The 23,742-nt window shown below is 46.2% G+C and overlaps 1 protein-coding gene across 1 annotated transcript in view; it reads left to right on the forward strand.

Annotated features, from left to right (window-relative positions):
* LOC135057126 (uncharacterized) overlaps positions 1-23,742 on the forward strand; it is a 184,155-nt gene that overhangs the window by 112,540 nt on the left and 47,873 nt on the right. The window contains 1 exon segment of the mRNA XM_063963021.1: positions 19,624-19,701. Coding sequence (XP_063819091.1) covers positions 19,624-19,701 — 78 coding nt within the window.

The following is a 23,742-nucleotide window of genomic DNA, read 5'->3' on the forward strand; positions in this document are numbered from 1 at the left end:
GAAGAACAAAGTATTAAGAAAGAAAACCAGAAAGCAAAGTATTAAAAAAAATCTCTAGTAAAATGCCGCTCCTAAGAAGCATGGAAAGAGAACAAAATCCTCCCACCATGATTAGGAAAAACATTTGTGGTATAGGGGCACTGGGTGATTAGTGCCAATGATCACTTATAGAAAAAAGAACATGTAAGTAACACATCAATAGACATAATGTGCAAAATACAGTAATACACTATCATGAAGAAAATGCATAAAACATTATCTAGGTAACAGAAAAACAGACAGACTGACCGGACCAGCACATAAAGCCACTCCAAAGTGTCCCATATCCAATTTAGAGTACATCAACAATATATCCAACTCGTAAGTTGGATATACAACAATCCTAATAAGTAGAACATAGGTAGGGTCAACATTAATATTAGTGAACCACATGGAATCTGCGGCAAGGCGTGTGAGAAACTGACCTCTATCCATAACACCACTGATAACATAATGATTAGATATCGTTAAAGTCTAATGAAAAGTGATAGATCATCAGTAAAGTCAAAAAGAGCAACACAAAAGAAATGAAGGGGGAACCTATCTATGAAGAAAGTCAAGTAGCGTCAGGTGCCTCTTTTTGGAATCTCCTCCTTCGTTGGCTTTTAGGGCCACAAGCCAGTTGAAATCCTTCATAATTGGAAATATCTCCTGGGAGTTGAGGCACCAAGTAGTTTTCCTCTCAGTTGGTTAGATCCAGAACTGGAATTCCCAACACGAAGCAGAAGTTGTCTAGGTCGGGTCGATCTCAGAATATTGCAGACTTGCCATTGTGAGTGGATTTGTAGACCAAAAGTGAAGAGCCAGTTATATTTCCTGTCCTTGGAACGCAGGGCTTCAAATAGAGGTCTGAGTAAAGGTTGCAGCTGAAGGTGCACCATGATAAGTCTTGAAATATTTGGATTTTGTTTCCATTAAAGTCCACCTCATCCAAATTACATAGTTTACGTAATATCTCATCTTTTTGGGGATAGTAATGAAGTCTACAAATCACATCCCTTGGTTTAGCCGAGGGGTCTCTGCGATGTTCCAAGGCCCTATGTGATCTGTCGAATATAATGTGAGTGCTCGGATTGTTTTCCAGGATTTTGTTGAAGATCTTGGTCAAAATGTCGGTTAGAGACTGTGCTGATATGTCTTCAGGAATACCACAGGCTCGTAAATTATTCTGAGGCCTTCTGTTATCCATGTCATCCAATTGCTGCTGCAAGGAAAGGATACCCATGGCTTGAATGTGCACAATGTCTCTCAAGACTTGTAGTTCTTCTGCCAATGCATCCTTGTTTTCTTCCAAGAGTAGTAGTCTGTTCGACAACTGGGACATGTCAGCTTTAAGTATTGCCACCTATTTGTGGACTGTGTCCTGGAGGCGAGATTCAAGTAACTCAAAGTCTTTTTTAGAAGGAAGTTCCTGCTTAGTTGGTAATGATTTAAGAAGTTGCATTATTGTGGTATGGTCAGGGATTCCATCAGTAGCCATGTCGAGGGTGTTGTCCAGTTAAGACAAATATGGAGATGAAGAAGTATTGGGAGAAGATGGATGAGAGGTGACTTCTGCGAAAGCTATGCGTTGGCTAGACGACCTCAGAAACTGACATACATCAGGCAGCAGATTTGAACTCGATTGTTTAGGTATATCAGATTTCGAAGTGCGTTACCCATCTTTACTCATGTGATCCACACCACTTTGGAGCTAGCACTAATGTACAGAATGCAATAAGATGAAAATTAGGGCATACTGTAAATGCGAACTTTAGATCATATGGAATCAATGGTCATTTCGCACATAGGAAAGGAGACCTAAGCAGCCATAAGACTCAGCAGAGCCAAGGCATCAGTGTTTGGACCATCACAGTACAGGAAGGGCTGCGTCTTTTTGGGCCATAGTGTTAAGAACCTGTAGAGTGCTTTCAATAATATGTAGAAACATAAGGGGAGTATAGGTTATAATTCTTAATTACGGCTACATGGAGGCACTGTAATCGGCTAGGAAAGTGAGCTTGTAAATGGCAAATATATAATATATTACGTCTAGGGGCCGACTATCCCTATGGTCACCAAGCTACATTGACAAGTTGACAATCCTCAGGAGTCCCCACAGAATATGAGTTGGTAGCAATGAGGCTTATGCCACACACACGGTGAGACGAAACTGTGTCTGCTCACCACCATCCACTGTGCACCACACTCCATCTCCCTGCGGCCTTCAGGGGTATTAGCTCTAACCGTCTCCCCCTCCGCAGTCTCACTCAGGAAAGCAGACCGCCCTGTCACCAGGCGATGTGCGTCAGATCACCACCATCTGGTAGGGTCACACCACAACACCGGTGATCCACAGTGCTATCCAGGGTATGTAACGGCAGGCACTGAAAATTTAGTCCCCGGTTTCCGGATAGACAGGAAGCCGCAACCCACGAGGACACACAAAATGTCCCCCGGCTCCATAACCAGCTCCATCTACGGTGGGTAAGCACTGGGGAGACAGAATGCTAGATTGTGGGCTCTCAGAGTAACCATATGAAGATTTTTAAAAGGGTTCCAGGCAGGAGATCCCAAGTACCATGTCCCTTTAAATAATTTTTTGCAATTTTTATGGAGATGCTTTGCCTTTTTAGGAGACTTAAGCAACTAATGGTGTTTTCTTGATTAAAAAAATCGATACATTGTGTGAACGCGGCATAAATAATACATAACACAATTATTGTCAGTCCTTGTCATAGAAACATAGAATTTGACGGCAGATAAGAACCACTTGGCCCATCTAGTCTGCCCCTTTTTCATTTTATCCTTTAGGCAATCTCAACCCTTTTTTAACCTTGATTCTTTGTAAGGATATTCATATGCCTGTCCCAAGCATGTTTAAATTCCCTACAGTCTTAGCCTCTACCACCTCCGATGGGAGGCTATTCCACTCATCCACTACCCTTTCTGTGAAGTAATTTTTCCTTAAATTTCCCCTGAACCTCCTCCCCTCCAGTCTCAATGTATGCCCTTGAGTTCTAATACTTCTTTTCCTTTGAAGAATGTTTCCCTCCTGAACTTTGTTAAGACCCTTTATATATTTGAAAGTTTCTATCATGTCTCCCCTTTCCCTTCTCTCCTCCAAACTATACATGTTGAGATCTTTTAGCCTTTCTGGGTAAGTTTTGTGATGTAGGCCATGCACCATTTTAGTTGCCCTTCTTTGTACACTCTCTAATGTATTTATATCCTTCTGGAGATAGGGTCTCCAGAACTGGACATAGTATTCCAGATGGGGCCGTACCAATGACCTATACAGTGGCATTATCACTTCTTTTTTCCTGCTACTGATTCCTCTCCCTATGCAACCAAGCATCTGACTTGCCTTTCTCATTGCTTTGTTGCATTGCTTTCCTGCCTTCAAGTCACTTGAAATAGTGACTCCTAAATCTCTTTCTGCCTCAGTAGTTTCCATTATAGTACCCTTGATACTATACTTAGCCTTTGGGTTTTTAAGACCCAAGTGCATGATTTTGCATTTTTTAGCATTAAACTGTAGTTGCCACGTTCTTGACCATTTCTCAAGCCTACCTAGGTCATTAATCATTTGTTTGACCCCTCCCGGTGTGTCTACCCTGTTGCATATCCTTGTATCATCTGCAAAAAGGCATATCTTCCCTTCAATACCATCTGCAATGTCACCAACAAAGATATTAAAGAGAACTGGACCAAGTACAGATCCCTGGGGTACTCCACTGGTAACATTTCCCTCCATAGATTGCACTCCATTAACTACGACTGTCTATTTCCTATCCTGCAACCAGGTTCTTATCCATTTAACTGATTTATAATCCACCCCCAGGCTTTCAAGTTTATTTAGCAGTCTGCGATGTGGGACAGTGTCAAATGCCTTACTAAAGTCTAGATATGCTACATCTACAGCTCCCCCTTGATCTATTATTTTCATCACAGAGTCAAAAATGTCAATAAGATTTGTTTGGCATGATCTCCCACCAGTAAATCCATGCTGTTTTGGATCCTGTAAGTTGTTTGATTTAAGATATTCCACTACTCTTTCTTTTAATAGTTTTTCCATTACTTTCCCTACTACTGATGTAAGGCTTACTGGTCTGTAGTTACTTGCTTCTTCCTTGCTTCCACTTTTGTGCAGTGGAACTACATTTGCTCTTTTCCAGTCCTCTGGAATAGCACCTGTATTTAGTGACTGGTTAAATAATTCTGTTAAAGGTGTAACCAGCACATCTTTTAGCTCTTTGAGTATCCTTGGGTGTATCCCATCTGGTCCCATTGATTTATCCACTTTTAGTTTTGAAAGTTCTGTTAGGACCTTCTCCTCTGTAAATGTATTTTCATCTACCTTATTTTTATGAATGTCCTTGCAATTTAACTGTGGCCCCATCCCTTCTTCTGTAGTAAATACTGAGCAAAAATAATTATTTAGGTGATCTGCTATTGCCTTGTCTCCCTCCACCAAATGCCCACTCTCTGTCTTAAGTCTTATTATTCCTCCATTTGATTTTCTCCTTTCACTTATATACTTAAAAAAAGTTTTGCCCCCTTTATCTACTGACTGGGCCATTTTCTCCTCAGCTTCTGCCTTTGCACGTCTGATCACTTTCTTAGCATCCTTCCGTCTGTCCAGATACACCTCTTTGTCGTTATTATTTTGAGTCTGTTTGTATTTCCTAAAAGCCATCTTTTTTGCTTTCACACTAGTTGATACTACTTTTGTGAACCACACTGGCTTCCTTTTCCTGGTGCTTTTCCTAACCATTTTGATACAAAGGTCTGTTGCACTTAGTAATGCACTTTTCATTTTTTTCCACCTCTCCTGCACTCCTTCCAAGTTCCTCCAGTCTGCCAATGAATCATTTAAACATCTTCCCATTTTTGCAAAGTCTGCATTTCTAAAATCCAACACCTTTGTTTTTGTGTGAGAGAAGTTGGATCCTGTCTTTATACTAAACCATACTGCTTGATGATCACTGGATCCCAGGTGCTCACCCACATATATATCAGATATTCTATCACCATTTGTAAGAATTAGATCTAATATTGAGTCTTTGCGAATGGGCTCCCTCACCAATTGCTTGAGAGATGCTCCCTGTAAGGAATGTAGAAATTTGCCACTTGTAGCTGAACTTGCAAAAGACCTCTCCCAATTTACATCAGGTAAATTAAAGTCTCCCATGATTATGACTTCTCCCTTAAAAGCCATTTTAGAGATGTCAAACAATAGGTTCCTGGCCAAATCCTACCACTGGCCTGGTGGTCTACAGATCACCCCAATGCGAATAATATCCTTCTTCCCAGTTTCTATGGTGACCCAAAGGGCCTCAGTTTTGGCTTCAATATTTTGTATTAAAGTAGCATTTATGCTTTTTTTCACATACATTGCTACCCCTCCTCCTATTCTTCATGTTCTATTTTTCCTAAATAAATTGTAGCCTGGTACGAAGTCCCAGTCATGATTCTCATTGCACCAAGACTCTGTAATTGCCACAAAATCCAGGTTATCCCTTGTCATAATCGCAATTAGCTCTGGAATTTTGTCTCCTAAGCTCCTAGCATTTGCAGACATAGCTTTAAGAATTTTTCTCTGTGCATTTGTTAGTAGTAGCCATGTCCAGAGCGTACAAAATAAATGACAAGTTTAAAGTTGAAATTACCTGTTTGGGGATGTTGCTCAGTATTTGTTTTCTTTTACTAATCAGTAATCATACTCTGTCCTTTACACCATGACTATACCTCACTAAATATAAAGAAATAGTACACCTGACCACAATGGGTAAATGTTCAAAGGAGGTAAACATCAGTCAGTATGCAATAATAAACTGTTTCACTGAGCAATTTCCCCACACATGCAATGACATTTACAATAAATCATTACATAAAGAAACATACATAAGTTTGCATAAGAGAGAACTGTAGTGAGCAGATTGGGGATGCCTTTTCATAGGTTTTTTTAAAAACAGATATGCATAAGATGAATTACATACTTTTGAGGCATTAAGGCAGTCCTTTTGTGGTAGTGTTGGTGTGTTGATGTGTTGATGTTTTCCCTCTGGTTTCCTTCGGTTTAACGCAGGTATAACGCTATTTTTATAATAACACTTTTATGTCAGCACTTCTATGTAAGCACATACAGCCGATGGCTATCCAGCCGTATACTAGACTTCAGATCTGTCACTGCAGATCTGGGTGTATCTAGCACATGACAGTGTGTTCATGTTCATAATGTGATCAACCCATGTAAGCTTGCAGCACAACATCCAGGGTTCCCCTTCATCTGCAAGTTCCTACTCTATGACATACAGTATGCCTCATACCTCATTACATTGATACAGAGGCTGACCTCTAGACAAGGGCTGACGTGTGAGCACTTAGTATTGATTAATGGTAGTAATATTGTCACGCAGCTAGTTCTATGTATAATATGGGTAAGTCCATACACAGGCATGTTTCTCTTCTGTTACTGCATAAGTAATTACTGTACAAAGTCACGGATGGATTGTGGCTGAAAACCTGTCTCGTGGGATTGGCTGAGACCCTGGACACAGAGTCTAACGTGCCGGTGGTAGTCACCAAGGGCCCTCACAAGAAGGTTTGATCTTAGCTGCTCCGGACCCAGAGGTCGCAGCCCTCAGTCTAGCTTCCCAGGTACAGAGGCTGATATGCACTGGAGCAGACACTGGAGTACGCAGGATGGGGTGTGGACACTGGAGTGGTAACCCGGTCATCTTGAATATGGCTGGAACGCTGAGAGACAATCTCCGGATCGGAGCAGGAAATGTAACGGAGCACAGCAGACTGGAATCTGGAGCAGCACAGGGAATGGGAACACAGTTTTTGTAAGGAACAAAATAGCACAAGGCAGAAGCTGGAGCAGGGTTTGGGAACATATACTCTGGCACATGAGGGACTTCCTTATATAGGTGGAGACTTGAAGCTCAGAGATGAGCCGTGAGCCGCATACCTTGAAGTCAACCAAAGGAGAGACATCAGTGGAGAATTCATCAGGGAGCTTCTGCCTCTGCTGTCCAGGAGGAGCCCAGCACTGCTGTACCTGTTAAGTGGGTAAAGGGTTCCGGTGCACTGTGATACTGACATTAATGTCATGTCTACCAAAGTTTGAGGATCAAGCAGCTGAGACTTGCCAGAGGAGGTAGTTGGCTGTGGGTGAACAAGATGAGGGGGTTGGATATAGTTCCTTCGCATGGTACATGGGGCAATGAAAAACGTAGGCGGGGTTGAGAGTCAATGAATAGTATTTATTATGTACAGGGCTGAGGTAGAGAACTGTGGCTGGAGCACAATGGTTAAAAGACGTGGCTGGAGGCAAAGAACTGTGGACTGTAATTTGAAAGACGAGACTGTAGATAATGAACTGTGGAACTGTGAATGGTAGTTGAAGACGTGGCTGGCGACAAGGACTGTGGACTGTGGTTTGGAGGATGAGGCTGAAGATAACAATCTGCAGGTTGTGGTCGGTGGTACAAAGACGTGGCTGGTGACGTAGACCTGTGGAGTGTGGCTTGAAAGAAGAGGCAGAAGACCCGGGGCCGACTGTGCCCAAAGAGTCTTACTGGAACGGGTTTTCCAGGAATGCTTCCACAGGCAGTAGCAGGTTAGGAACGGCAGGACTGCAGCAGCAACAGAGAACTGACCAAGCAGGATCAGGAGTAACAAGAATACGACAAGGATCCTGGGAGCACAGACTAAAGCACCTACAACAGGGTTGTAACTTGAAGCACTGGCGTCCCTGTCCTAAACCAGCCCTCTTTTATAGGGAGAGCTTCCCCTGGATTGGCTGAAAAAAACAGGAAACAGGAACTATGCTTAAAACTTGGTCTCCAACATGGCGGTGCCCAATAATGCAGACCTTTCTGCAAAGCCACATTGCTCACTGCCTCTGGTCTCCTAGCAACGACTCAGCAAGAGTGACCCGCTGTAGCGACGTCTTGCCGCCACGAGCGGACTCCCTCACCACCGCCCCACTGCTACCCACAGACCCGGCGCAGCAGCCCACCTCCGCCGCTGGCCACACGCCGCCAGAGAAGCCAGCCCTGCGGCCCCAGCGTACCGGTAAGACTCGGGATGCTGACAATTAACATGTAATGAGCCCAAAAAGTGCCAAAATAGGCTCAGTAGGGAAGGGGTGTGTGTTATTACAACAACCTTTCTGATCTAGCGGGTGGCTGCAGGGCCAATTCTCCCACCTGCAAGAGGACTAGACTGTTGCACATGCTTACAGGTGGCAAAGATCCCGCCTCAGCCTATATTGTAACTGGGACTTATTTTCTACCTTCCAGGCTAGCTTACTGCGGAGAGACAAGTGGGATCTGTAAGCTGAAGATCTCGGTAGCCACTCATAACACCACTGGAGCCCCAACTGGATAAGAAGTGATATGGCAGCCAGATAATCAGATATATAATGTCAAATCGAAAAATATCATGATGCACACACACTGTACTAACCCCATGCACATGCCCGCTGCTCGTGCACTCAGTCCGCCGTGCGTGCACATATACGCAGTTTGCGTAGGAGTTGCTCCGGCGACCCTGCACGTGATATGGGTATTTACGGCGGAGTTTGTGAACGCGTAGCGTGTTACCAGAACATTACATATTTGACCCAAATAGTGCATTTTATTCCCACAGTTCCCTTACACCATATCAGCGAGTATTAATAGTTTAAACAGTCCCTGGACAGAGAGATTCACCTTAGCATGATAGGAAGGGTCAGATAAAGGTTGAAAGGTGATGTCTAGTATCCAGCTGTACAGTATTTTAAGGGTAACATTCCGGTGTTAGTTAGGAAAAGATTGCATGCTCCAGCGTATAGTTTAGTGCAAAAGAATAATATAGTTACAAACTGTGTTTATTGTATATTATGTATGCGGCGGGAATCCAGAGGATACCTCCCACAGGATCAGTTGGTGAAAGACATCGTCCACCTATTCAAATCCACCTATGACCTCACCTGTAATGTAGAGACGTATCTCTGTGTCCAATGGACAATGAGATTACAGCGACCATTGTAGTGTGTATGCATGATTGTGTATAAAAAGACCATTGATGCCAAGGCCGGCCAGAGACTCTGAACGCTATCTACCTGATAACGGAGGACTGGATCCGGGTTGCGCTTGCGAACGAATTCTCACGTATGTACATTCACTGTACCATTATTCTCCATTATTCTGTTTAGATTTACTTGTTAGACTGTAGTGTAGAAATTGTATTGTTTACCTTTTGGAATCAATCCACGGTGGCCTTAGAACCCTGTGATTTCAACTACAAATCAGTGTTGTGTTTTCACTTTCCTGCATGGGCTTTTAAAGTAGATTAACCTGTTTAAGGTGTATAGGCATTGTTAAGGTCTACGCACTGCGGATACTTTGTATAGTCACAAGCTGCATAAGGTTTAAAGCATACACGTATCATTGCAGTGTATCACTAATAAGGTTTACTGTATATCACCCAGTGTGCGTACGTGCCGCGTGTACGTTGTACCCACGACACGGCGTCTTGTACGCTAAGAGTGTATCGATACGTTACTCTACGCAAATAGCGTACTTAGTGCGTAGCGTGAATCCGTGTGCGAACGTGCCGCGTGTGCGTTGTACCCATGGCACGGCGTCTGATACGCAAAGTGCGTATCCCTACAGTACTGAGTACGCAAATAGCGTACTTAGTACGTAATGTGAGTAATTTGTCTAGCAGCCATAGCGGCTCCACGGTAAAAGTGTATTAGGAGGTATAGCTTTATGTTTAAAGGTAATTATTGACATTATCAATAAGGATGAACTGTCCAACATCCCAAGCACCCCAAACTCATGTCCCAAATCCGAGTGCTGGAGCCAGGCTTGCATGTTTCTGGAACTGAGCCCAGGTGTAGAATGCAGTGTGCCCGGAGACTCCTGACTCCATTTTTAAAAGGACCAGACCGGTCAGATTTCCATGCGGCAAGACAGGGGTGTGTGCCTACTGCTGGGGACTCGGAACTAGCTCCTGGTGCCCCATCACTACCGAGAGGTTGGTCTATGTGGATGCATGTTGGGGGCTAGGAAGAGCCAACTCCCTGTAGCATAGTACAGTAAGGAGCGCCCACTGCCCAAACTGAGTTCTGTGGCTGGGGAGCTCAGGGGGCAGTGTGGCTGTTAACCCCTGGTGTGCTGTGCTGCATGGGGCAGGGTGCATAGTGCTGTTCACTTGGCGGACCGGTGCTTTAACCACTTAACTGGCATGGTCAGATTTCATGCAACTGCGCCGTCCCACCCTGTCCCCGTTTTAACGAGGAGATCCGTTCTGCAAATGTGCATAATATAATGTTTAGATATTCTAAAAAATACTTTTTCAACTTTATTAAATAAAATACATTTTTTAAAAACAATGTTGTTAACGCTTTTGAAGGGAAAAAATAGGATTTTAATACCTACCGGTAAATCCTTTTCTCCTAGTCCGTAGAGGATGCTAAGGTCCACTTCATGACCATGGGGGTATAGACGGTTCTGCAGGAGCCATGGGCACTCTTAAGACTTTTCTATGGGTGTGAACTGGCTCCTCCCCCTATGCCCCTCCTCCAGACCTCAGTTATAAAAACTGTGCCCAAGGAGACGGACATTTCGAGGAAAGGATTTACTTTAATACTAGTGGTGAGATACATACCAGCTCACACCTCAACCATGCCACACACATGGCAATCAACATAACACACGCCAACAGGCATGAACCAATTGCAGCAACAAGCTGAAACTAACATAACACAACTTGTGTATAACTAAACTGCAGGTAAAGTACGCACTGGGACGGGCGCCCAGCATCCTCTACGGACTAGGAGAAAAGGATTTACCGGTAGGTATTAAAATCCTGTTTTCTCATACTTCCTAGAGGATGCTGGGGTCCACTTCATGACCATGGGGTTTATACCAAAGCTCCAGTACGGGCGGGAGAGTGCGGATGACCCTGCAGCCCCAACTGACCGAACTTGAGGTCTTCATCGGCCAAGGTGCCAAACTTGTAGAATTTTGCAAATGTGTTTGACCCCGACCAAGTAGTGCTCTGCAAAGTTTTAATGCCGAGACCCCCCCCCCTGGCAGCCGCCTAGGATGAAAATAAGAGACGTAATTTCCCTGGTTGTCCACACACTGACGGAAGTATCCACACAAGTGCTGTTTCCAGCGTTTCCATCTGAGACGCTGACCGGAGCTCCCGCTGTCCGCTCGCCAGAACCTGAGTGTGTGCTATCTCTAGCGGTTACACTGCAAGCGGTAATTTGGAGCTATACTAAATCACTCGCCCGCCAGGACTGAAATCAACAACCATATACCGGCGGTAGGCGCTGTATCTGGAAGCTGTAAAGGACGTGTATCTCTCTGGGTGCATGCATCGTATTACTGGACATTCCCGCAGGTTCCGGTAAGAATACAGCATCACTCCTCTGCACTGGGACGCCAGTAGCAGGAGGATTTGAGAGACTTGTGCTACAATTTGTTGGCAGTTGATACAGCCTTGACACATATTGATGTGACACATTTGGATGTAACAGATTGGATGGGTCTGTTTAGTGTCATATGAATTCATTGTTGCTATTAAGGTTATAACTACACTGTTGCTGCTAATCCTTTACAGTGCCAGCGGATACTATTTGTCCTCTATTAGAGTGTGTGGAACATACTGATTTTTATTTTTAAAGTTTTATGTATTTATTTTTGTCAATTAATTGGAGTAAAAAATTGTATTCAAATTAAAGCAGACTCTTTGTTTACTGACTGCAGCAGTGAGTAAAAGCAGACACTCATTATATAATACAGGTTGAGTATCCCTTATCCAAAATGCTTGGGACCAGAGGTATTTTGGATATCGGATTTTTCCGTATTTTGGAATAATTGCATACCATAGTGAGATATCATGGTGATGAGACCTAAATATAAGCACAAATTGCATTTATGTTTCATATACACCTTATACACACAGCCTGAGTGTCATTTTAGCCAATATTTTTTATAACTTTATGCATTAAACAAAGTGTGTCTACATTCACACAATTCATTTATGTTACATATACACCTTGTATACACAGCCTGAAGGTCATTTAATACAATATTATTAATAACTTTGTGTATTAAACAAAGTTCGGGTACATTGAGCCATCAAAAAAACAAAGATTTCACTATCTCACTCTCACTCAAAAAAGTCCGTATTTCAGAATATTCCGTATTTCGGAATATTTGGATATGGGATACTCAACCTGTATATAATCTTATATTCTAATTCAAGCGCACCATTGTTCTCTCCTTTTTGTTTAAAACTTTTCGAGGATTTAGCGAATCCTTTTTTAATGTGTGCAGCTGAAGTTCAATTGAACTGAATTGATTTAATTGCGCCGGGAGTTGGGGTGTGAAAACACCTCTTTTGTGTTAGCCGCCCAGGATGAGCCCAACCTCCTAGTGGAATGGGCCTCCACCGACGTCGGTAACGGAAAACCAGCCGTAGTATGAGCTTGCTGAGTCGTACCACCGATCCAAAGCGCAATAGTCTGCTTGGAAGCAGGACACCCAATCTCGTTGGGAGCATACAGGACAAACAAAGACTCTGTTTTCCGAATTCGAGCTAGCGACATAAATCTTAAAAGCTCTAACCACATCTAGAGACTTTGATGCAGTGAACGTGTCAGTAACTACTGGCAACACAATAGGTTGGTTTATGTGGAGAGATGAAACCACCTTCGGAAGAAAATGTTAACGAGTCCTCAATTCTGCCCTATCTTCATGGAAGATCAGGTAAGGGCTCTTGTGAGACAAGGCCCCCAAGTCAGACACCTGCCGTGCGGATGCCAATGCCAAAAGCATCACCACTTTCCAAGTGAGGATCTTCAACTCTATCTCTCGTAGAGGCTCAAACCAATCCGATTGAAGGAACTGCAACACCACATTAATGGTCCCATGGTGCCACTGGAGGCACAAATGGAGGCTGGATGTGCAGAACCCCTTCCATGAAGGTCTGAACCTCTGGAAGAGAGACCAATTGTTTTTGGAAGAACACTGACAAGGCCGAAATCTGGACCTTGATTGACCCCAATTGGAGGCCCGACTCCACACCAGCCTGCAGAAAATGGAAAAAATGTCCCAAGTGAAACTCTTCCGTAGGAGCCTTCTTGGATTCACACCAAGACACATATTTCCTCAAAATACGGTGGTAATGTTTCAACGTCACTCCTTTCCTGGCCTGAGTAAGTATGGGAATGACTTCTTTCGGAATACCCTTACGGGCTAGGATCTGGCGCTCAACAGCCATGCCGTCAAATGTAGCTGCAGTAATTCCTGATACACGCACAGCCCCTGCTGCAGCAGGTCCTCGTGAAGTGGAAGAGGCCGAGGATCTTCTATGAGCAACTCCTGAATATCTGGGTACCAAGCACTCCTTGGACAGTCTGGGGCAATGAAGATTGCTCGAACCCTTGTTCTTCTTATGATCCTGAGAACTTTTGGGATCAGCGAAGTGGAGGGAAGACATACACTGACCGGAATACCCACTGAGTCACTAGCGCATCCTCTGCTATTGCTTGAGGGTCTCTCGACCTGGAACAATATTTCTGAAGCTTCTTGTTGAGATGAGATGCGATCATGTCTACTTGAGGAACTCCCCAAAGACTTGTCACCTCTGCAAAGACTTCTTGCTGGAGGCCCCATTCTCCTGGATGGTGTCAGCGTCCGGGGTCTTATCGGAATGCTGGGGCCGCGGGGCGGTCTTTACAGGAGGCTGGGCAGCGGCGGTGGAGGGCTGCGGCGCTGGGTTCAGGGATCTGGCACTGAGGGGGTCCGCTCATGGTGGCAGGATGCCGCTGCAGCGGTTCCCTCTCGCTAAACCGTTGCCTAGGAGACCAAGGGCAGTGAGCAGCATGTTGTCAGAAAAGGTCTGCAATACTGGGCACCGCCATGTTGGAGACCAAGTTTCTGGCATAATTCTTGTTCCTAGTTTTCCAGCCAATCCAGGGAGACTTCTTCCTATAAAAGGGGGCTGGTTTAGGACAGGGATGCCAGTGCTTCAAGTTACAACCCTGTTGTAGGTGCTTTAGCCTGTGCTCCCAGGATTCCTGCTGTATTCTGGTACTTCTAACCCTGCTTTGCCGGTTCACAGTTGCTGCTGCAGTCTTGCTGTCCCTAGCCTGCTGCTGCCCGTGGAGACACTCTTGGAAAACCCAGTTCAGTAAGACCCTTTGGGTACGGACGACCCCGGGTCTCTTGCCTCGTCCTCCAAGCCACAGTCTGCAGATTCTTGCTTCCAGCCAAGTCCTTGAACCACCGTTCACAGTCCTCAGCTCGTTATCTCCAGCTTCATCTTTCAAGCCACAATCTACAGTTTTCAGTCTCCAGTCACGACCCAAACTACCATCCACAGTTCTCCTCTACCGCAGTCTCATCTTATAAGTCACAGTTCACGGTTCTTGTCTTCAGCCTCGTTTTTTACCCTCACGCACAGTTCCGCAGTTCTTTGTCTATGACCACGTTCTCAAGTCACCGTTCACCAACCTCAGTTCTCTACCTCGGAACTGTACATAATAAATACTTTCCATTGACTCTCAAACCCCGCCTACGTCCTTCATTGCTCTGTGTCCCATGCAAAGGAACTCTATCCAAACCCCCCATCTTGTTCTTCCACAGCCTGCTACCTCCTTGGGCAAATCTTAGCTGCCGGATCCCCAAACTTTGCTAGACGTGATAGATGGAGATCGTGTCTGCTGAGGAAGTCTGCTTCCGAGTTGTCCACTCCTGGAATGAAAATTGCTGACAGAGCTCTTGCATGCCTTTCCACCAAGAGGAGGATCTTTGTCACCTCTGCCATTGCCGCTCTGCTTTTTGTTCCGCCCTGCCTGTTTATGTACGCAACCGCTGTTACATTGTCCGACTGGATCTGCACAGGATGATTTTGAAAAAGATGTACCGCTTGTTGAAGGTCGTTGTAAATTGTTATCCATTCCAGCACATTTATGTGAAGGCAGGCTTCCTGACTTAACCATTTTCCTTGGAAGTTTTCCCCCTGAGTGACAGCTCCCCAGCCTCGGAGACTTGCATCTGTGGTTTCCAGGACCCAGTCCTGAATCCCGAACCTGCGTTCCTCTAGTAGGTGCAGACTGTGTAGCCACCACAGGAGTGAAATCCTGGCTATTGACGACAGGACTATCTTCCGGTGCTATGGCCTCGTAGGCCACCACCATCTTCCCCAACAACTGAATGCACTGATGGATCAACACACTGGATGGTTTAAATATCTGTTTTACCATTTTCTGGATATCCAGAGCCTTTTTCACCGGAAGAAATACTGTCTGAACTGTGTCCAGAATCATCCCGAGAAAAGACAATCTTGTTGTCAGTTCCAATTGTGACTTTGGATCATTTATGATCCAACCGTGTTGTTGGAGTATCGACAGGGAGAGTGTAATGTTTTGTAACAACTGCTCCCTGGATCTCGCCTTTATCATGAGATCATCCAGTTGAGGAATTATATTGACTCCTTTTTGACGAAGGAGGACCATCATCTCCACCATCACCTTGGTGAATACCCTCAGCGCAGTGGAGAGACTGAAAGGTAACGTCTGAAACTGGTAATGGCAATTCTGAACCGCAAATCTCAGATAGGCCTGGTGAGGGGGATAAATGGGAACATGCAGGCAAGCATCCTTGATGTCTACCGACACCATGAAATCCCCCTCCTCCAGACTGGAAATCACTGCCCGGAGTGATTCCATCTTGAACTTGAACCGTTTCAAGTAGCAATTCAAATTTTTTAGGTTTAGGATCGGTCTGACCGAGCTGTCCGGCTTCAGAACTACGAAGAGGCTTGAATTAAAACCCCTCCCCTTGTTGCGGTGATGGTACCAGGACTATGACCTTGTCCTGACATAATTTTTGGATTGCTGCTGTCACTGCTTCTCTTTCTTGAAGAGAAGCTGGCAAGGTTGATTTTAAAAATCGGCATGGGGGAAGGTCTTGAAACTCCAGCTTGTATCCCTGTGATACTATTTTCAATACTCAGGGATCCAGGCCAGACAGAATCCAACCTTGGCTGAACAGTTTTAGACGTGTCCTCCCCCCCCAGCGGCCTCCCGCAAGGGAGCCCCAGCGTCATGCTGAAGATTTGGCAGAAGTAGGGGTAGATTTCTGCTCCTGGGAACCTGGAGCCGCTGTGAGCTTCTTTTCCCTTCCCCTTCCTGCAAAGAAGGGGGAACATCTTGCTTTTTTGTATTTATTGGGTCGAAAGGATTGCTTGTGTGTGTGAAAGGTCTTTTTTGCCGGTGCAGGCGCAGAGGGCAAAAACGTCGACTTACCTGCGGTAGCCGCCAAGACTAACGCATCCAGACCATCGACAAATAAGGTCTCACCTTTATATGGGAGAGCCTCCATGGTTCTTTTGGAATCTGCATCCGCATTCCACTGGCGAATCCACAATGCTGCCTTGCCGATACTGCCATGGTAGCGGCTTGTAAACTCAAAAGTTCAATATCTTTTATTGCTTCTACAATGTAGGCGGCAGCATCTTTTATATACCCTAATTTAAGGATTATCTCATCTTTATCAATCGTGTCAATTTCTGATTACACGCTTTCTGACCATTTTTCAATAGCACGACTGACCCACGCGCAGGCAATAGTGGGTCTGAGCATTGTACCATTGGCCACCTAAGAGGATTTCAATGTAGTTTCCATCTTACGGTCAGCCGGCTCTTTTAGTGAAGCCTTGCCAGGTGCAGGGAGAATTACCTTCTTTGTCAACCTGGATAGTGCACTGTCTAACACGGGGTGATTCCCATTTTTTCCAGTCCTCTGCTGGGAAAGGGTAAGCTATCTGAATCCTCTTAGGAATACGAAATTTCTTCTCAGGATTCACCCACATCCCTTCAAAGAGTATTTAGCTTGTGTGAAGGAGGGAACGTGACTTTGGATTTCTTTCCTTACATAAATAAGCCTTCTCCTGAGGTACAGGCGTGGCTTCTGTAACTTCAAACACGTCCCTTATAGCCACAATCATATACTGTATATTTTTTGCCAATTTATGATCTATTTCTCTGGAGTCACTATCGTCGACACAAGAATCAGAGTCCGTGTCGGTATCAGTATTCACAATATTCGCAAATGGTCTCTTATGTGACCCAGAGGGGCCGCCTGCAGATGGAAGAACTGAGTCCTGAAAAATCACATCCTCCACAGATTTTCTCCAGCACTCAGCATGAGATTCAGACTTATCTAATCTCCTATTGATATGATGCATACTATAACGTATTTCTTTCACCCATACAAGCTTTTGGTGTGCCGGCAGCGCCACCACATTACAACTCTGTGTCCCTAAAATGCCTTCCTCCGGGGAGGAACTCCCTGCCTCAGACATGTCTTACACACGTGTACTACTCACAGACACACTGGGACTTATAAGGGGACAGACCCACAGTAAAATCTGTCAGAGGGACACAGTATAGGAGCAGCCAGTGCACAACCCAAGCGCCAGTATGTAATGTCTGTGAACACAGAATGCCCTTCCAACAAACAGTGCTTTTACACAGTAATTCACACTTGTAATGCACCACAAATGCTTTGTGCCCCCCCTTAATTTCACCCTGTACTTGTAGTCAGAAGTGGAGGAGAGGGCCAGCGTTGTCTCTGCAGCCTGAGGAGAGAGAAAATGGCGCTGAGCAGTGTGCTGGCTGCCTGCGGAATAAGCTCCGCCCCCGCAATGGCGCATTTTTACCTCAGTGTATGTGCATAATATTTATACTGGCGGGGGTAGGGGCTGTGCCAGCGGCATCTTATGCCCCCTTTTTGCCAGTTTATAGAGGTGTATATGCTGCCCAGGGCGCCCCCCCCCCCCTGCAGTGCCTGTGTGTGTGGGCAGCAATGGCGCGCTGCGCTCCCGCCAGCCGCGCTGTACCTCAGCCGTCACTTTGCTTGATAGAAGATCTATCTTATACTCACCTGTCTTCTGATTCTGGCTCTGTGAGGGGGTGACGGCGTGCTGTGGGAGTGAGCATCTAGACACGGCTAGCGTTCAGTTCAGGAGCTAAGGGTGTCCTGTCAGCCAGAAGCAGAGCCATGAAACTCTTCAGGAAGTTGGTTCCTACTTCTGCCCCCTCAGTCCCACGAAGCAGGGAGTCTGTTGCCAGCAGTTCTCCCTGAAAATAAGAAACCTAACATAAGTCTTTTCAGAGAAACTCAGTAGAGCTCCTCAGAGTGCATCCAGTCTGCCTGGGCACATTTCTAAAACAGGTCTGGAGGAGGGGCATAGAGGGAGGAGCCAGTTCACACCCATTGAAAAGTCTTAAGAGTGCCCATGGCTCCTGTGGATCTGGCTATACCCCCATGGTCATGAAGTGGACTCTAGCATCCTCTAGGACGTATGAGAAATCGTCAGTTAAGTGGTTAAGCTGTTAACCCTCTCTGTGCACCGGAGAGTGCCAGCAGGAGGTGTGGCAGCAGCATGTCTACACATACACAGCAGCAAGCGGTATCAGGTGCCGATGGTAGAAGCCTGAGAAGAAACGCGGTTCCAAGTACCTTCTTGAAGGAACCTGGTGGTGGCAGCTTAGTATCCACCCACTGTGCAGTGGGTGGAGTCAGTAACAGGCAGCTGCTGACGGTAAGTGATCCTGTATTGGCCCACCATGAGACTCAAAACCAATCTGTGATCGCTTGGCGCATCCAGTCATAGGAGGGAACAGGACAGTCATGGGGGCAGTGGCATGAGTGATAGACTGCTCATGATGCACAAACAGGGCCGGTTCTGGGGCTCTGTGTGCCCCAGGCGGCAATAAAGGGTGTGGCTTTGTACAGGGGGCATGGTCATTTACGCCCCCTGTACAGACTGAAATGATGTGCGGTGCGCGATGACGTCATCACGCACAGCACAGTAAAGGACCTCTCCAAGAAGGAGTTTCCCTTCACAGCGGCAGCGGGGGGCACAGCAGCAGCGGATCTTGCCCTGGTACGGCGCCCGTGGCAAAATCCGCTACTGTGCACAAACACCCGGACAGAAGGGCGGCCATGGTGCAGTTTCCCGGATGCGGTGCACAGATGGGCGGACATGGTGCTTAGAGGCTCTGGAACGATGCACAGATGCCCAGACATGACACAATTATGCCCCAGAAGATCACATAGATACAATGCACAGACGCCCTGGCAACAAGAGAGCAGCACTCCCACCACCACTATGCCCGGATGAGGCTGCGCTGCAGATGTGCCGGCGCCCTGTACATCTATCTCTGGATATACACACAGAAAGCATTGCACCTATGCAGCCCTTGCTCTGTGTCCTGCAGCAGCTGCACGGGTACCCGCCCTCTCTCACACCTCCCTGCCTGCCCCCAGCGCCTGTCACACTGCCATGTGCGGGACCCGCGCCCTCTCCCTGTGCTGAGGCCGGGGGCGGGGCCGGGGGCGGGGCTGGAAGAGGGGCCGTGGGCGGGGATATGAACGTCAGTGTGGCCGGTCACTGAGGAAGAAGCAGCTTGTGTTCCCCTGCCAATCACACCTCACTTCCGGCCTGTGCGTTTCAGGCTCTGCCCGTTTCCGGATTTTGCGTTCCACACTTCACTTTCGGCCTGTGTGTCACACAGGAAGAGAGTTTTCTTCTATCTATCTATCGCTGCAACTTCCGGTTTTCGCTCGAGCAGGAGTCTGTCGTCCGGCAACAGGTAATGGGTTCCTTCTATACAGGGGGAGCAGCTTGTGGAGTCCTGTTATTATTATTATTATACAGGGAGAGCAGCCTGTGGTGTCCCGTCATTATTAGTATACAGGGGGAGCAGCCTGTGGTGTCCTGTCATTATTATTATACAGGGGGAGCAGCCTGTGGTGTCCTGTCATTAGTCATTAGCCGGGAGGCAGGGATATAGGGGGCTGGCCCATTGCATCCTGGGAGTCTGAAAAGCTTAGCTGTTTGGTGCCTGTTCCGCTGTCGCTACTATATATCCCAAGGTAGATCCTGTGGACACTGTGGACTTCAGAGAAAGAGGGTTATCTAGGTAAGTCTACCATAACCTCTGCTTTTGTTGTTTTATGGGCTGTTTTGTGAGGATTTCTATTATTTTAATAGTTTTTAATAAAAGCTTGTGTTTTATATATGATACGTGACCGGCGCCCATTCAGCTGCAGATTTCTGCTCTTTCTGTATACACTGTGGTAGTAGGTAGCATCTCCCCATATTCACATTGACTAACATATCACTAAGAGACAGTCAGGATAACCTGTGAGGATGTTCTTTCTTTTTCATCCAATAGGGGTCACTCTTGGGATATGGACGGCTTTAGCAGAACAAAAGGCACTGAATATTTAAATTTAGTAACTCTCCTCCCCTCCATATTCCCAGAGTACCTCAGTTTTTTTTCTGTGCTCACAGCAGCAACATGTGTTGTGTGGACCTCCCACACTTATTTTGAATATTTTATTTTTATTTTTACTAAACTTTATACACATCCCTTCCCTCCTTCCAAAAGGCGTGGGTGCGAGATAGTGGAAGCTGCTACAAGCAGCTGCTGGCGTGTCGGTCCTCACTACAGAGCACCCTCACAGCGAAGTGCAGATCAACCTGCAGGAAAGGCTGGACATAGCCCCTCACCACAGGTGTCCAGGTATGTTGGGGGACGGGGCAGTCAGCTCACGCTGCCGCCCCGCTGTGTGGGGAACACTTTCCTTTATGTGCGCCGCCCGCCGCTAACAGTGCAGCGCCGCTGGTTAGTCTTTTAAGCGGCTGCCAGAGCCGCTCAGTCTCACCGCACAGAGCCCCGTACGCCGGCCGCACTTCTGTCACTCCATAGCCGCCGCTCCACAGCTCTATAGAGCGCGCTCCCCGGCTCCCTGTGCCTGCTCCCCGGCTCCCTCTACCCGCGCCCCGGCTCCCTGTAAAGTTCCCCGGCTCAGTTTACCCGCTCCCAGCTGGAATATACAGCGGTACATGGAGCACAGGGGGAGGGGGCGGGGAGAAGTCTTCACATGCAGCGCAGCTGCATGGGGGGGGGGGGGGGGGAGAGAAGTGTATAAACCCATAGCAGCAGCAGCATAAAAGGCTGCATGGGTTGTAAGACTTGTATAGGCTTTTAAGCCTTTAACAGGATTTGTTTTAAACAGCATATTTCCAGGTTATATATGTTTTTCACAATTTATAACCTGCACTGTTATTATAACTGTAAGCATGGCATGGATGCCATTTTAACCATGCTTCCTGTTCTTCCTATTTGTGATTCCAGAACGTTCCTGTCCTACATCTCTACTCCACCGGATGGCGCAGGGGTGTTAGTGGGAATTTTGGATCAGATTTCATATAGTACTGGCCACGTGCACTGCACTGCGGCCATATATATATGTATATTACACACACCTTAGTACAATTTTACTTAGTCGTGCAAGTGGCCTGTCTTTTTATATTGTATTGTCTGTCTGCATAATGAGTAAGGCACCAGCAAAGACTAAAAAGCAGTTTCACTGCAGTGTCTGTAAGAGTGTGTTACCGGATGGATCTACCACATGTACAGTATGTTTTGTGAATTCTGTTACGAATACAATTTCCGCTCCGGTTTCAAAGCCGGTTTCATCCCCGGACCCTCCATGGGCTATGCTAACAGATGTCATGGATGGGTTGCAATCAGAATTGGCCGCCACTCGACTAGAGCGGGAAGCGGCAAGATCTAAGTCTCGGGTGAGACCGCCAGAACTACCGGAAGGGTCTCAGCCTTGCCAAAGGTCCAGGTCCATTTTGAGTAGAAGGGATAAATTTAATTTGTCTTATGATTTACCAGTTTCTGCTATGTTGCATTCTGACGATTCTATGCCAGACCTCACTGAGCAAGATGAGGGTGAGGAGGGCGAAGTAGACCAGCAGTCAGATAGTGAAGATTTTGACAGCCCAGGCATTGATAATCTCATCAGAGCGGTGCGTCAGTCTCTGAAGTTTACAGAAACTGAGGAGCCTCTGACAAATGATGAAGTCGTATTTACTAAACGGCAGTGATCTCCGATGTGTTTTCCTGTTTCGGAATCTCTTAATAAGATGTTAGAAACAAGGAAGAATCTGGATAAACGGTTTTCTATACCTCGCAGATTTAAGTCTAGTTACCCGTTTCCAGAGTCTGTGACATCTACATGGGAGAATCCGCCAATGGTGGATTTGTCTGTGTCAAAACTTACAAAGAAATTAACCATAACAGTACCAACTGCTACTACGCTTAAAGACCCTTCAGACCGGAAAATAGAAGCTATGCTTAAGTCCATGTATATAGTAGCATGAGTGTTGCTTAGACCTGGGTTGGTTGGCATTTGGGTAACTAAGGCACTAATTGTATGGATAACAGAACTCAAGTCTGGTCTACATGACGATCACCTTATACTTCTCTCTGATCAAATCTGTGAAGCTGCTGATTATCTGTGTACAGCTTCTACTGACGTCTGTCAGCTCAGTTCTCGCCTTTCATCATCGCTAGTTACGGCACGACGAGCACTCTGGCTGCGTTCTTGGCAAGCGGAGGCAGAGGTCAAAAAAGGTATAGAAGCGTTACCTTACGGTGGCGAGAAGTTGTTTGGTCCTGAATTGGACAAATGGATTTTTGAGGCCACGAGAGGAAAGTCTGTTTTCCTACCATTGCCTCCAACGGTACCTAGACGGAAATATTCTCGGACGGCGTTCAAATCCTTTAGACCTCAGCCCTTTTGAGGCCGTGGTAGACGAACAGCTACGCCTGGTAGACGAGGTCGAGGATGTGGTTTTCCACAAACCCACACCAGTCATCAGGATGCTAAGGTCACCGACAAGCCAGTGGCATGACGGGCTCCCAGCCCATCTCGTATCTCCAATTGTGGGAGCACGCCTTCAGACGTTCCATTTGGCGTGGTTCCAGACATCCACAGATGGGTGGATCCGCAATTTAGTGTTAAAAGGTTACAAAATAGAGTTCGACTGTCTCCCGCCACTGCCAAGACAGGACTGCCTGTGTCGGACGACAAGAGGGCGGTTATGCAAATTGCCATTCAGTCTCTGCTGGATTCCGCAGTTTTGATTCCGGTCCCTGTACACCAACAAGGTCAGGGTTATTATTCCAGTCTGTTTGTGGTACCAAAGCAGGATGACTAGGTCAGGCCAATATTGAACTTAAAGGGCCTCAATCAGTATGTCCCTTACTACAGATTCAAGATGGAATCTCTGCGGTCAGTAATTGCAGGTTTAGAGCCACAGGAATTCATGATTGCGCTGGATCTCAAGGATGCGTACTTACTCATTCCGATTTGGCCACCTCATCAGAGGTTTTTGTGTTTTGTGATACGTTAGAACCATTACCAGTTTCAGGATCTACCGTTTGGCCTCTCGTCAGCGCCTCGGGTATTCACCAAAGTGATGTCTGTGATGATAGCTCATCTCAGATCCCTGGGAGTGATAATAGTTCCGTACTTGGACGATCTGCTTATCAAAGCTCCGGCTCAACAGATGCTCCTCCAACATGCGTTGCTCACGTACAATGTACTAGTTCAGCACGGTTGGATTGTCAACTTCAAGAAATCACATCTGATTCCTTCTCAACGACTTCAATTCCTAGGTATGATTCTCAATACGGTAGATCAAAGAATTTACCTACCAGAACAGAAAGTACAGATTATTCGTCATCTGGTACAATTAGTGCTCAAGCCACGCACAGTCTCGGTACCTTTGTGCATTCGCCTGTTAGGCACAATGGTGGCGGCTTTCGAAT

Source organism: Pseudophryne corroboree, chromosome 3 (assembly GCF_028390025.1).
Source record: "Pseudophryne corroboree isolate aPseCor3 chromosome 3, aPseCor3.hap2, whole genome shotgun sequence".
NCBI classification, from domain to species: domain Eukaryota; kingdom Metazoa; phylum Chordata; class Amphibia; order Anura; family Myobatrachidae; genus Pseudophryne; species Pseudophryne corroboree.